The following is a 14230-nucleotide window of genomic DNA, read 5'->3' on the forward strand; positions in this document are numbered from 1 at the left end:
GGTGCACAAATTGGTTAGGGGGAACTTTCTGGCTAGGAGAGTGGTCAGGCATTGGAACAGGTGACCTAGAGAAGCTGTGCATTCTCCATGCTTGGAAATTTTCAAAAGTAGGTTAGACAAACACTTGGCTGAGATGGTTTAGTCAGGAACGATCGCATCTTGAGTAAGGGGCTGCACTAGATGTTCTTGTAAGGTCCCTTCCAGCCCTGCCTTCCTGTTACCGTATAATCCTAAATATCCCCATAGACCAGGGGTAGGCAATTATTTCAGCTGAAGGACTGCTTGCCGCAATGGTAGCCCCACCCCTTGACAGGTGTCCCACCCCCTGGTCACCATCTTGGGATCAGAAGTTCAGCCTCCTAACCCCTGACCTTTGCCACTGGAAACCCCTCCCCTTGCCCCAGAAGTTTGGGGTTGTTTTTTTTTTGAGGGAGGGGTTACCATCTTGGAACTGGAAAAAACCCAAATCATACACTAAAGGAAAACATCTACCACGAAGTATTTTAATTTTTTTTCAAAAAATATTTTTGTCCCAATTTGTGTGGGTTTGCATAGTGTATATAGAAGTGATTACATAATAGCTCAGAAGTAAAGTCTTACTCTTGTCTATTGTGTGTGTGGGGGGGTGTCTGTATGGTGGGGTGTGGAGTGTGTATGTGAGTGGGTGTGTGGCTGCGTGTGTGGGGAGAGTATGTTTGGGGAGGTGTATATGTGAGAGGGTTGTGGGGGGGTGGGAAGGCTGTAGGTGTGTGTGGAGTTTGTGGGTGAGGGAAGGGGGCCCTCCCACACAACCCCCCCACGGCACACAGCCCGCACCGCCATCAGCACAGGCAGCAAGAGGTGGGCCCTTGGGGAGTTCATGGCCAGTGCAGGCAAAGCTGCCAGGCGACGGGTGGCTCCGGCCAGTTCCAGGAGCTGCACGTGACAGCAAGGAGCAGAGCCAAGCCAACCTGCCTCTATCACACAGGGCTCAGGTGCAGTTCCTGGGACTTGAGCACCACTGGGGAGAAGCCCCACACAACAAAGCCTGCTGCTTTCCCCACTCCTTACTGTAACATGCAGTTCACAGGACTCCGCTGGAAGTGGCGGGAAGCCCTGCTCCCTGCTTCCCCATGGAGTGTTCTGACAAAATGAATACCAAGCAAGCTATCAACCAGGAGAGTGGTGCTCAACATTTTGGCCCCACAGGCCAGAGAAATGGTGCAGGACTGGTCTCCAGGTGGGATTGCAGTCCTGCCTTGACCCACGCTGTTTGATCTAGCGTGCAGAGCCATGGGCTGTGGGGAGCCCCATGGGCTCAATGAGCTGGCACTGGGGGCCAGATTTGGCCTGCAGGCCAGGGTTGGGCACCCCGAACCAGAAATGTTTCTAAGAAGTTACACAGTTTAGTTCAAGTAAGATATTGTGTTATTCTCCAGAAAATACTTTGCCTACCATAAAAGTATCCAAAGGAACAGCAGGTGGACTTTGTAAATATTATTGCTAATCCAAAGGAAGCTTAAGGAAACTTTATAGTTGGGGTGAGAGAGGGGAGATGCAAATCTATCAGAAACTGATCAAAATCAGTATGGTACAGATGGTAAAGAGTTACTCATTTTGAAGACGTACTGCTTATCGCTGTATGCTTTCAAAAAGTCATCCAAAAGGTTTTTTTTATTCCTGGTTCCCAAACCTGACAAATCAGAGCACCTGAAAACAGTTCTCAAACAGAACATAGTAGTATCTCTTTAAAATATATACATAAAAGGTGTGCGCGTACGTACACATGCATACATATAAATCACAACTCTCAAGGCCTAAACTTCACCCCAAATTACCTATAGTTGAATCACTAGAATTGAGAAATAGATTTTGGATACAAGAAAACAACGGATTTTAAAATCCAGATGCTGCGATAAAGACCCTTAAAAGATCAAAGTGTTCTAGGAAAAACAACTTCAACAGCTATAGACACACACAAAAATGAAAAACTGATAAAAATAGCACACTTTTAAAGAAGGTTTCTTCATTTTTTCTTTCTGAAGGAAAGCTTTTTTCCCCAAAGCTTTAGAATTGCAGCTGCAAATGGCATCCAGATACTATGCTAACAGAACACATATTTTGCATCTAATGCAAATACATTCAGAAGAAATGACAAAGTTAAACTTCACCTAAGTTTAAAGTCAAATCAGTGGAAATAGCTTGGTCATCTGCTCCAATCTAATTATGTTGTCTCACTGCATTGCACATGACTTCCATTCAAGTACTTCTAAAGAGATACTTGTTCAGTGCCTTATGGAACCCAGAGGAACAGGTGTGGGTAAAAAGAATGGTTTTCAACAACAGCAATTCTCATGTCTTTGACAAGTATATTGGTAAAATTATTTACATGTGAAACATGCAGCGTGCCCATAAGCTCATTGTAGATGCAGCACATTTCCAAACACTGTAAGGAGATTGGAAGACCAAGAGGATTTTTTCTCAGAGATGAAAGGAACTGAATGGGGAAGGAGGCATTGGAAAGAATGAATTTAAACATTCAAATCCAACATGTGCCAAACATTCAAATCAACATAGTTTACAACACTAAAAGAACCATGAGATTCTCCAGGGCACTCTTTCACAACTTCCCTGATTCGGCACCAATCCTAGTTGAGAACCACTGTTACACTGCTTCAGCCTAACACAGTAGGTCTCATCAAGGTGCTGCCACTGTCACCCAGTAGAAGTGCCCTGAACATCTCGCGTATAGTCAAATTGAGAAGTGCTGCAACATGTTCAGATGCTCCTTCTTCATTAGGGTTATCTGATAAGTCTGAAGCAGGCAGAAAAGCCCACTCACTCTTGCTGCAACCTTTCCTGGTCTGACCATTCATGATATCTCCTGGAAAGTCACGTTGGGCAAATTGAACTCTCTCGTGCTCCTGTTTCTAAGAGGAGCATGGGACCAGACCAGGAAGGGTTGGAGCATAATTGGACTCTCCTTCCTGCTTCAGGTACATCAGGTAACCCTAATATAAGAAGTGCTGCACTTGTGCCACAACCATTCCTGGCCTGGCTGTGCACAAAGTGTGGAGCACTTACTTGGCCATGGCAGCTGCACCTGCACTACAGAACCCCTGAAAGGGTCTTACTGTACCCCCAGTGAACCATTGCCACTAGTCCACTGACTTGGACTCATGGAGAACCCCAAAACCACTCCTGTCCCACTCCACTGTGGGCTACAGGGAGCAGCTGCAGAGGAAACCAGGCTCAGATAGGAGCAGAGGTGACATACAGGTTCCCCCTTCCAGCACCTTCTCCCTGCCCCCTCAGCTTCCAGGTACCCCCCGATGGCTGGGAGCAAGCAGGCGAAGGCAGAACCCACCCCCCAGACACCACAGCTGTCCCTCATTGATGCAGGCACACAAGGAGTCTCCATTTGCCCCACTTTCCTCCACCCCCCGCTGCCGCTACAGGGAGCAGCTGCACAGGGTGCCAGGCTCACCCAGACACAGTAGGAGGCACACCAGCCCCTGCTCCCTACAGTTACCCCCCCTCCTCCCTGATGTCCCCCACAGGCCAAAAGCAGGCATTAGGAGGAACCTATGCACTGTTGCCACTGCCCTAAGCTAAGCACAGGTCCCCATGCAGCTGCTCCCTGCAGCACAAGGCAGGAGGGATTCCCGGGCTCCCCCTGTACTTGCATCAATAGGGAACAGCGGTGGCAAGGGGTGGTTTCTCCTTCCAGCTCCTGCTCCCAGTCAGCAGGGATCACAGTTGGGGAATGGCAGATACAGAAAGAAGAAATCTGCCTGCTGCCACCACTGTCCCCACAGCATCCCATGCAGCTACAGCCTGCAGCTAGAATGGTGTAGGACTAGCTCCAAGACTCCCCTTCATCTGGATCAGCAGCAGCAGTGGAAGAGGGGTGCTTCTACACCACTGCATTTCCCCCTGGATCTAGCCCTGCACAGCAATGAGGCTTTTTTTAAATAAAGCCAACTAAGATTAATAAAGAATCATCCAAAGGCTCTTTCTAAATACCACATGCTTCCTGTAGCCAGTTCTTTGTAATGTCCGTTTAGAAAAAAAGGCATATGCTCTTTTGAAGCAAATTTTCCAAGTCAGAGGCTTCTCAAAGAGAACCATTTTACTCAAGTAGTATGAATTACTGATGGGAAGAGTTAAAGAAATGCTGTCATCTCATTTACTACAAGAGCTTCAGGGTTACCACCATGAAGCTCTCATACAACAATCCCCTGGTTGGATCATCATACTCAGTAAGTACTGGTTGGTCACTGCACTTGGTGAGTAGTCCTCAGTGGCTGAACGTCTGGTTGAGAGGCAGCATTAAGTAGAGTTCCCCATGGGTCTGTCCTGAGTCTGGCATTGTTTAATATCTTCATTAACAATTTGGAAGATGGGATTGAGTGCACATTTAGCAAATTTGCAGATAACACCAAGCTGGGTGGAACTGTAGATACTCTAGAGGGCAGGACTAGGACTCAGAATGACCTGGATAGACTGAAGTAAAGGCCCACAATCAATGAGATAAGATTCAACAAGGTCAAGCCGGCACTGTGCATATCCGTAGAATAACATGGTATCTTACTTGATCTAAACTGTGCAACTCCTCAGCAACTTTTCTAGTTCAGGGATGCCCAACCCTGACCTGAAGGCCAAATCTGGCCCCCGGTGCCAGCTCATTCTGGTTTTCTCCTCCCTGTCCTCTACAGATACGAACCCCAATGCCTTTGTCCTCCATTTTTCTCTTGAAGAGAAAAAACAGAGGACATACAGGCATCAGGTTTCATATCAATAAAGGACAGATGACAACCAGACTGTCCTCTATGATGGCCACCCTAGCCCTGCTCTCTCCCTCGCCGCTGGGGCCTCACTCTGCCCCCCCCCCCCACAGTGGTGAGGGAAGGAGTGGGTCAGGGGCAGGCCCTGCAGAACCAGGAAGGGGCACAGGATGGAGTCATGAGTGGCTTGTCTGGAGGGTGCAGGGAGGGAGGGGCATGCAGCCCGGGAGGGCATAGAGGCACGTGACCCCAGAACTGCTCACAGGGTGGAGCAGGCTGAGGTGGCGCTGGGCTCTTCTCGGTGGGGGTGTTGGGCCACGCAACAGCGGTGCTGAGAACGGGACTGGGGGGGAGAGTGCTGCAGGCACCTGAAAATTCACCGTAGCCCCCCCTAAACTCCCCTCCCAGCATCGCCACCACCCACCCCAAGCGCAGCATGGGCCAGCCCCCACTGGGAACAGCCCAGCGTAGCTTCCCAGCCCCAGCTCACAGCAGCAGCTCCCCCCCGCCCAGATCCTGGGCACACAGCCCCCATGCCCTTGGGGGGGGAAGGGAAAGTCTGTACCAGGCTCTTTCCAGCTGGGGGTTTGGGCAGCACTGTGCTCGGGGCAGGCAGCAGCAGCACTGGGATTGGGAGGGCTACAGTGAATATTCAGGTGCCATAGCCCTGTTCCCAGCACTGCCACCGGACCCAAGTGCAGCCCAGCTCAACACCCCTGTCGGGAAGAGCCTAGAGCTGCTCTGGCCCAAGCACACCCTGTTCTGCATATAGGTATGGAGGCACACACCCTCCGTGCCCTTCCAGGCTGCATGCCCCCCCGCACATCCCCACACGAGCCGCTCTTGGCTCCATCCTGTACCCTGCCCCAGCCCTACTGCCTCCTTCACAGCTGCTGTAGCTGCCTGCACTACCTGGCATTTGGGTGGACATGTATGCCCTCCATCTGTGCTTGGCAGAGGTGGCTGCCTTTGTGGGCTGGGCTTTGTGCCCCGAGCCCCACTGCAGCTGGCCCAGGAGCAGCTCAACACTGACCCCGAGTGCAGTCATGAGGTTCAACAAGGACAAGTGCACAGTTCTCCACTTAGGATGGAACAATCCCATGCACCAGTACAGGCTGGGGGCTGACTGACTGAGCAGCAGCTCTGCAAAAAAGGACCTGGGGATTACCATGAACAAAAGCTGAACATTAGCCAACAGTTTGTCCTTGTTGCCAAGAAGGCTAACAGCACACTAAGCTGCATCAGTAGGAGCGTTGCCAGCAGTTGAAGGGAAGTGATTATTCCCCTCTATTCTGCACCACATCTGGAGTACTGCATTCAGTTTTGGGCCCCCCCGCTACAGAAAAGATGTAGACAAATTGGAGAGAGTCCAACAGAGGGCAGCAAGAATGGTGAGGGGGCTGGGGCACATGTCTTATGAAGACAGGCTGAGGGAACTGGGCTTATTTAGTCTAGAGAAGAGAAGACTGAGAGGGGATTTAATAGCAGCCTTCAACTACCTGAAGAGGGGTTCAAAAGAGGATCAAGCTTGATTATTCTCAGTGGTGTCAGATGACAGAACAAGGAGCAACAGTCTCAAACTGCAGCAGGGGAAGTTTAAGTTAGATATAAGGAAGAATTTTCTCACTAGGAGGACAGTAAAACACTGGAACAGGCTACCCAGAGAGGTGGCGGAAGCTCCATTCTTGGAAGTTGTTAAGACCCGGCTAGACAAAGCTCTAGCTGGGATGATCTGCTTGGGGATGGTCCTGCTTTGAATAGGGGGTTGGAATAGATGACCTCCTGAGGCCCTTCCAACCCTAACTTTCTATGATTCTGTGTTTCCCTTTGCATTCTCTGAGTAATGAAAAGTGAAAAAAGAATCTGCCCTTTCAACTTACTATGTTACTCTATACATACTGTTATATCATGTAACATGTTATGTGCATACCATTATAAATAAATTTATTTATTTATAAATGTAGGTAGGTACGTAGGTAGGTACATAAGTAATATTATGTATGTAATATTATACACAGATGGTTACAGACTGATATTCCTGCATTACGCTATACATACAGATGCGTCCAGAATATTTCATGACTATTGATATTCATGAGTATTAGAGAGCTCTCAAGTCCTATTTACCTCAGTAACTGTCAAGTATACCTAAACAGAACTTACTATTATTTTCTATTATCTGTAGGGTGCTAGGATTTCCATTTTTACAGAAAAAAACCCCAACAATCCAGAGTCCTTACAATCCATTTAGATAATACAAATGCAAGATATGAAAGGAAAGTAAAAACAATGTGGAGAGAGAAACAAGGGTCAAATTTTTAAGTTCCAAAATTTTAAAAGAAATTGTGTTCACCTAATAGGCATTACATGCACTTTCTTGAAGATGTTTGTACTTTCTATAGTTTTGCTTTGTTTGGTTGTTTTTAAAGAAACATATTTCAATTAGGCATTTGAAAAAAAAGGAGATTGGCAGACACTTCTGATCTCTAAAATAGTGGTTCTCAACTTTTGTCTCAGGACCCATTTGTAAACATCAAGGGCCCATCCTGACCCAGTGCCCCCTCACTCCCGACCTGCTGTCTCCCACCCCCAGGACCCAGCCCCACAATATGTGGGGCAGGGGGTGGGTGTGTAGGGCAGGAGGGGCCCCAAGCAGCCCCTTGCAGGCTGGACCTCTGACAGCAAGCAAGGGAAAAGTCACATTTTCCCACGTTTTCTCCTTTAAAGGAGAATCCATTTTTAAAGTCTGCAGATCCATTTTTAAAGTCTGTTCATGACCGTTTCATATGTGCTTGCGACCCACTTTTGGGTCACGACCATGGGTTGAGAAACACTGCTCTAAAACACTCATATATTTTTCAAGATGAAGAGCTATTGCAGTTAACAAATAAAACCAAATACAAACACAACCTCTACAGGCATGAGCTTTCTTGACACCATTCTTCTTGTAACATTTTTCTTATTTCAAGTAAATTCTTACCAAGTTTTTGAAGAGAGCAGTCAATTCCTTTGTAAATACAGAAAATTTTAAAAATGCTGTTCCTAAATCCGGGTCATCCCTGCAGACACAGTTGCCCCCAAATTTCTCCAATGCTTGAGTGTACTGTTCTTCATTTTCCACATGAGCTTCAAAAAACAAACAAAGATTGTTGCCAATAGCTACAAGATATTAATGAAAGTTACAACTAAAACATAGGTAGCTTTCAGGTCTTTCTCTTGCTAAACTAATTTTACATGTTAACTTGATCAATTCTAAATTAGTAGAGGTGCACCAATAGAGATTTTTTGGGCTGATACCAATGGCCGATTTTTAGCAAGCAATATCGGTTAATACCATCCGATTCCAATATGCAGCTGGGCAGCTTGGAGATCAGCGTCTAGCTGATAAAGCTGTTTTGTGAGAAAGGGCAAGGCGGGAGAGAAAGGGAGTAGGGGGGCAGATCAAGGCCCCTGGGTGAGGGAGGGAGTGGGCAGGCACTGCACAGCTGAAGCGGAGTGTGGGATGGAGCCACAAGTGGCTTATCTGGAGGGTGCGGGGGGGGGGGGGAGGGTCCCACCACTGCAGGCACCCGGGAGGGCGTGGGGGGGGGGAGGTGTGTGCCCTCTGATTGGTGCAAGGGGTAAGGGCAGGCTGCCACTGCGGGCTGGGGCCAAGCTCTTCCTGGTGGGGGGGGTTGGGCTGGGACTGTGCTTGAGGCAGGTAGTGCCAGCACTGGGAGGGGCATATGGGGGGGGGGGGGCCTGCAGCCACCCTAAAAATCACCATAGCCCCTGCTCCTAGTGCCGCCACCACCCACCCCCAGTGCACCCCTGGCCCAGCCCCCCACCACTGGGAAGAGCTTGGTGCAGCCCTGGCCTTCATGGCAGGCCGCCCTCACCCTGCGTGTAGGTCCAGGGGCACACCCCTCCCACGGCCTCCTGGGGTGCATGTAGCAGCGGGACATGCCTCCACCTCCCCCTGCACCCCTTAGATGAGCTGCACGCAGTTCTGTCCCACACCCTACCTCAGCTGGGCAGCCCCTACCTCAGCCCCACTTCCTCCCTCACTGTGGGGGCCTCGATCTGCGCTCCCCCATACCCCTTCCCTCACAACAGGCTTACCAGCTGGACCCAGCTTCTCTCCGCACTGCTGGGCTGCGCTCCTGGCTGTCTGCATGATGTATAGCGGCTGCGCGCATGCACGGGGCATTTATCAGCCACATCAGCCAAAAAAGCCAACTGCCAATACTAACAATTTTCCTTGTTTAGGTGCTAATCTGATATGGGACCAATGTACTAGTGCACCTCTATAAATTAGTAAATACTGCTTAATTAAACATGTTTGTTAAATTATGCACCAAACTAATTCTTCACTAAGATCTTCCTTTTCTTCTTCAATTATAAGCACTGAAAAGGCACATCTTACTCTAGATTTTTAAAGGAGGGTTGTAATGTTCGCCACTCAAAAATCCTACTCTATTTCCTGAAAAGAGTTTTGGAAAGCAGACAAACGACTCATGGAACAACCTGTGAAATACACTCCAAATGATTCTCTACATAAAGCACATTCATTCCTCAAAAAGTGGCATATATATATTGTCCAAAATGGAAAGTCTGACATTCTGTAAGTAACAGTTTAAAATGAGAATAACCCAAGCTACTTACAGGTGTTACATGCGTGTCAGGAGAAAAAAGTCTCTCTCCTAGCAAAAAAAAAAAAAAGAGGAGGATACAGCTGTTTAAGGGCTTTCTTGCAAGAGAAAAATGGCTCTTCCAAGAAAGTTCTACCTCTTCACACCAGGTAGCTCTCTCTCCTCCTGCATGACGCTGAATGTCTGCATGCTTATCTTGGGTGTTCCGAACCAGGACACCCAGTAACCCATAGTCCTCTGCTTTCCCTCCCTCCAAGGGAGAGGGGAGAAGGGAGAACACTGACTCCCTGACAGCCCACCCAGTAGCAAGTTATCAGGCAGCCCTGTGGGGACCCTGCCCCCTGTCCTGCCAATCAGTTATGGAAGAAGAGCACCCACCTGGTGCATTCCTCCAGTTCAATCTGGAAGAACTGCACTCCCCACCCCCATGCAGAACTAAGGTTACACAGACTAGTTTCTAGTTCTGACACTTCTCTCACCCTGACACTCACAGTTCCACCCTTCAGAGCTCCCCAGTTCCCTGCCCAGCCAGTTCCAGCTCTCCAATAATCAGACTCTCTCCTACCACCTTGTCCCAGCTCCTACATGTGCTGATTTCCATCCCAAGTTTCCCTTTCAGGGCCCCACATCCAAATCTCAACATTTCCCACTCACATGCACTTTTTGCCAGCCTTTGTGCACAATTAGTCCCATCACACCTTACACCCTACTTTTTTAATAAAAAAATACAAATAAAAATCTCTCCCTTCCCCCAACCTCATTCCCCACTGCCCCGGTTCCAAATCAGTCTTCTTCATGGCCCCCAATCCCAGTCTCCTTACCTAAATTCCCATTTCAATTTTCTTCTCCCTTGTATCCCACTAACTTCCATTCCCACTCCCTTCTCCCTCAGGCTCTCTGCCCAAATAGCCTTTCCTTTCTAGTTCCCCCAGCCCGGATGAAGCCCTTATTCCCTCTAAATCTGAATCAAATAACTTTCTTCTAAATGATGCGTGTGCCTGGAAGGAGCAGCACTCACAAGAAATAACTCCTCACTCTCACTGATGCCCAGATCCAGCCAGTAACAGCAGTAAAAGTGTTATAAATGCAGAGAAAGTCCTACTCAAGCACATGCTCGAGCATGCCAAAGGAATCCTTAGAGAACTGGGTTGTAAAGCTTCAGCAAATCTCTGCTAAGCATGTGTAAACTGTAATTTTTTTCAGGCTTATAACTTGGCCAATTTGCAAGGATTTTCATTAGGATGAAAAAAGACCTACCCTGACAAAAAGGCTGCCCCCAAATTCCTGCCACATTTTAAGTCCTTACTTCAGAGCACTGGGAATACTTAGCATTTCAAAGAATAGACTGCTATTACTAAGGGGAAAAAACATTTTCCTTGCTTCCATATCTGAAGCAGGTAAACCATTTGGACTGAAATTAAATATATATGTATATATTCAGCCTGAGGACAGACACCCATCACAAAAGATTTCAGCCCAAACAATTAGTCTGGCAAGGTTTAACAATAAAGTATGATAGATAAGAAGCATCATATAATATGAAGTAATGGGTAACTGCATAACAGCAGCATAATTAATATCAACACAGACTACTATATAGCCTATATTAAATTCGATAACATCTCTCTTCTACTACCTTTTGTATGTTGTTCATCATAGATTGTGAGGCGTGTGTGGCAAGAACCCTCTCTTTTTGTGTGTTTGTACACAGCCTAGCAAAATGGGACCACACTTATAACTGCAGTAATTACTCAATAAGTATTAAGATAAAATAATCTGTTAATATCATTACCCCAGCTAATATTCATAGTCCAAAGGTAGCAACAATGTCAGCTGAGTCGAGACAAAACACACACACACCCCTTTCCCCACACCTTATCTTGCATTTTTGATAGATTAAAATAAATTGGTGCTTTTCTGTGTCACCAAAACTTAAACAAACCCACTTCATGCTGCAGTTCATAGTTGGAGGAACACTAACATGGGTTGACCGATTAAAGTTTATCAGTCTTTTAACTTCAACAATATGGACCATGAGAAATATTAACATACTTACCTAGACCAGATACATTTATGGCTTTGACTGATTTCTTCATTTTATAAAGAACGGTTCGATCAACATCCAGAGCCTAAAATGAAAAATAAGACTAAATATAAAATGTGAATTACAAAATAGACCCCAAACAATTTACGTGGAACAAAATTTGCAATACTCTTCACAGTTCAATCTTGGCCAATTCTATTTTTTAAATTATTCAATACAGGGATTTCCATTAAAAATAAATAAATCTATCCATACCACCTGTTATGCCCTTCCTATAACACAGGCTTGTCTTCCTTTCCTCTTTTTTTGGTAACCAACATCACAGTTATGCCAGTTCCCATTTTTTATTAGTAGTTTAATTTTCTAAAGAACAGAAAACATTCACAAAATTAATCTTCTTCCTATGTCAAATTATTGAAGATGGGATTTAATTTTGGTTTTCCCAAGGTAATTTAGTTTATTAATTTGAACTTCTTACCACACAAACTTTCTGACTGCTGTGCCAAACAAAAAAGATTTCTCAAAAACACAATGACGTGGTCTTTTACTTTTAGTTAAAAGGTTTTCACCATGACAACATAAATTACAATTAAAATCAAAATCATATTCAGGATTTTCCAATGCCATAACAAATCCCTTTGAAACAAAAATGGAAAGGCAGCAAACCTAACTGCTTGCAAAGTTAAGTTGAAATATGGGCATAACAGAAACCTATAATTGTTCTAGGATAGGGAAGCAACAGAAGCTGTGCTCATCCAAACGAAGCAAAACGTACTGAGAGCACAGACTTGATTTCTGATTTCCAGAATTATTGAGTACCAGCCAATCTCACCAGAGAATGCTAATTTGAATTGCTAGTTTTATTTGTTTACTTACATACTCCTAAGCCAAGATCTGGCCAGAAGAACATATACTATAAAAATACAGTGGCACATTCTTTAACTAGATAGGCCTGAATGACATTGTACTAGAGGTAGACCTAACCCATTTTCAAATCAGCTTTGAAAAAGTCATGCAATATGTAAATGGTCAGTCTTGATCACTTCTAATTTTTTAAAAAACACAGAATGCCGAAAGAGAATTAATGATTATCCTCAACAGAGAATTCTTAAACGTTCAACTCATGTTCATTTATCAACTCATTCAGACCTTGCTCACAGTTGGAAGGAGTCTTTGGAGGTCAGTAAACTTATGTTTTGCCCTAACATTTGTCAGTGAATTCCAGAGCCGAAATGCTATTACCCACTGAGGAAGCAGTCTTCACTTCCCTTAAGAGTTCAAATTGGAGGAATAGCAGCAAGAGTTCAAGGGGTTCTGAACCACTGGGATACTGCAAAAGGAAAATGAAAACCTCTAAAAAACCTGCACTGCTTTGCAGAAGATTTTATATAGAGTTCAACATGTGCAACTGCACCCAAGAACAAACTAGTTGCTAATGAGGTCCCTATAACCAAACACTGGCTCTGTAGATTTGAATGGCACAGAGCAGGCTACTGCTTTAGGTGACCTTCCACAATGGGTGTCTGTCCTTACATAGCTAAGGACAGACATTACACACAAACTGGTTTAAGTAATCAGAAACTGGGTTAAACCTGTAACAGAACATAGGTTCAGTGCACATAAACCAGTTTCAAAATGGATGAAACTGGTTTAAGATAAACATGGTTGAATGTAGTATCAGACTTCACTGATTTAGATCAAACCAGTTTATGCAATGTCTATCCCAGACCCCTTCCTGGTGTAATTTAAACCAGAGCCCAAGATCTTTGCAGTCCTGGGCTGGGCTGTCTGGCCGCCCCTCTGTTCCCTAGCTGGAGCTCCAATGGAGACTGCAGGCACAACAGGGTCTGCCTGACTTCCCCCAACTCCAACCCCCCCACTTGCTGCTCAAGCAGGGACCTCCCCCTCCCATAGCACAGACCCTAGCTGGCAAGGCAGTTTCTGCTTAGGTCTTTTTGGACCTAAATCAACTTGTCAGCTAGTAATGTCCCTCCATTCCTTCCTTGGAAAAGGGTGTTTAAAAAGAGCTTGAACTAATGAGACAGGCTTTCGTTTTCTTGATGGCCTGCTTAAACAGTGTTATCAGCTCTCTGCTGGCTCCCTCGCTGGTCAGGTTTGCTGCAGTCAGTATGAAGAAACAGGGAGAGGGAGATTGAAAAACTCAGTATCATCAACAGATGCATGCACTGCACACCCCCTCTGTACCTCGGAGTGCTAGCCAGGGGTTGGCAACACTCCTGCCCCTTCCGCAGAAAGCAGGGAAAAACCTGGGACTGTGCAGGCCAGGGTGCGGGTTTAAACACCTCCCTAATCAGAGCATCCTGATGGGGCCTGGTCATGGCCCCCTCAGCTCAGTACTGTGGAAGGGATGGGAGGGCTGCTCTAGCACCCCCCAGCTTCTAGCCTGAGCCACTGCAGGTATGTACCTGCATTTCCTCAGTCCAGAGAGAATGTCTGTACAGTTACAAACTGGTTCAACCTAGGTAGGTTAGACTAACCTACAAAGATTAAATCAATTCAGGGTCAGGCTTTTTGAATGCGTGTCCCTAGCCACAGAGCCCCCAGTGGTTGGATACATGAAACTATAGCAAGCCCCATATCAGAATGGACCGATTTCAGTGCTCTAAGCAGATATAAACAGAAAGGAATATTTCTAGCTATTAGTTGAGATTATCAGCCTGGGGAAGGATGGTCCAGTACTTAAGGTGATTACAGGGATTTATGAAATTTGAATTTAATTCACTGATGGGTCTCAGAGGTCTGTATGACTCTGGAGAAGATATTAAACC

At 46.2% G+C, this 14230-nt stretch overlaps 1 protein-coding gene across 2 annotated transcripts in view; it reads right to left on the reverse strand.

The window, feature by feature from the left end:
• The window catches only part of ASAP2 (ArfGAP with SH3 domain, ankyrin repeat and PH domain 2), a 159814-nt gene that overhangs the window by 100823 nt on the left and 44761 nt on the right, over nt 1-14230 (reverse strand). For both annotated transcript variants that reach the window (XM_014597309.3, XM_014597308.3), the window contains exons 2-3: nt 11454-11526; nt 7747-7892 (exon numbers count right to left, since the gene is read on the reverse strand). In XM_014597309.3, the coding sequence (XP_014452795.1) occupies nt 7747-7892; nt 11454-11526 (219 nt within the window). The remainder of the gene's footprint in view (nt 1-7746; nt 7893-11453; nt 11527-14230) is intronic.

Source organism: Alligator mississippiensis, chromosome 1 (genome assembly GCF_030867095.1).
Source record: "Alligator mississippiensis isolate rAllMis1 chromosome 1, rAllMis1, whole genome shotgun sequence".
Taxonomy (NCBI): domain Eukaryota; kingdom Metazoa; phylum Chordata; order Crocodylia; family Alligatoridae; genus Alligator; species Alligator mississippiensis.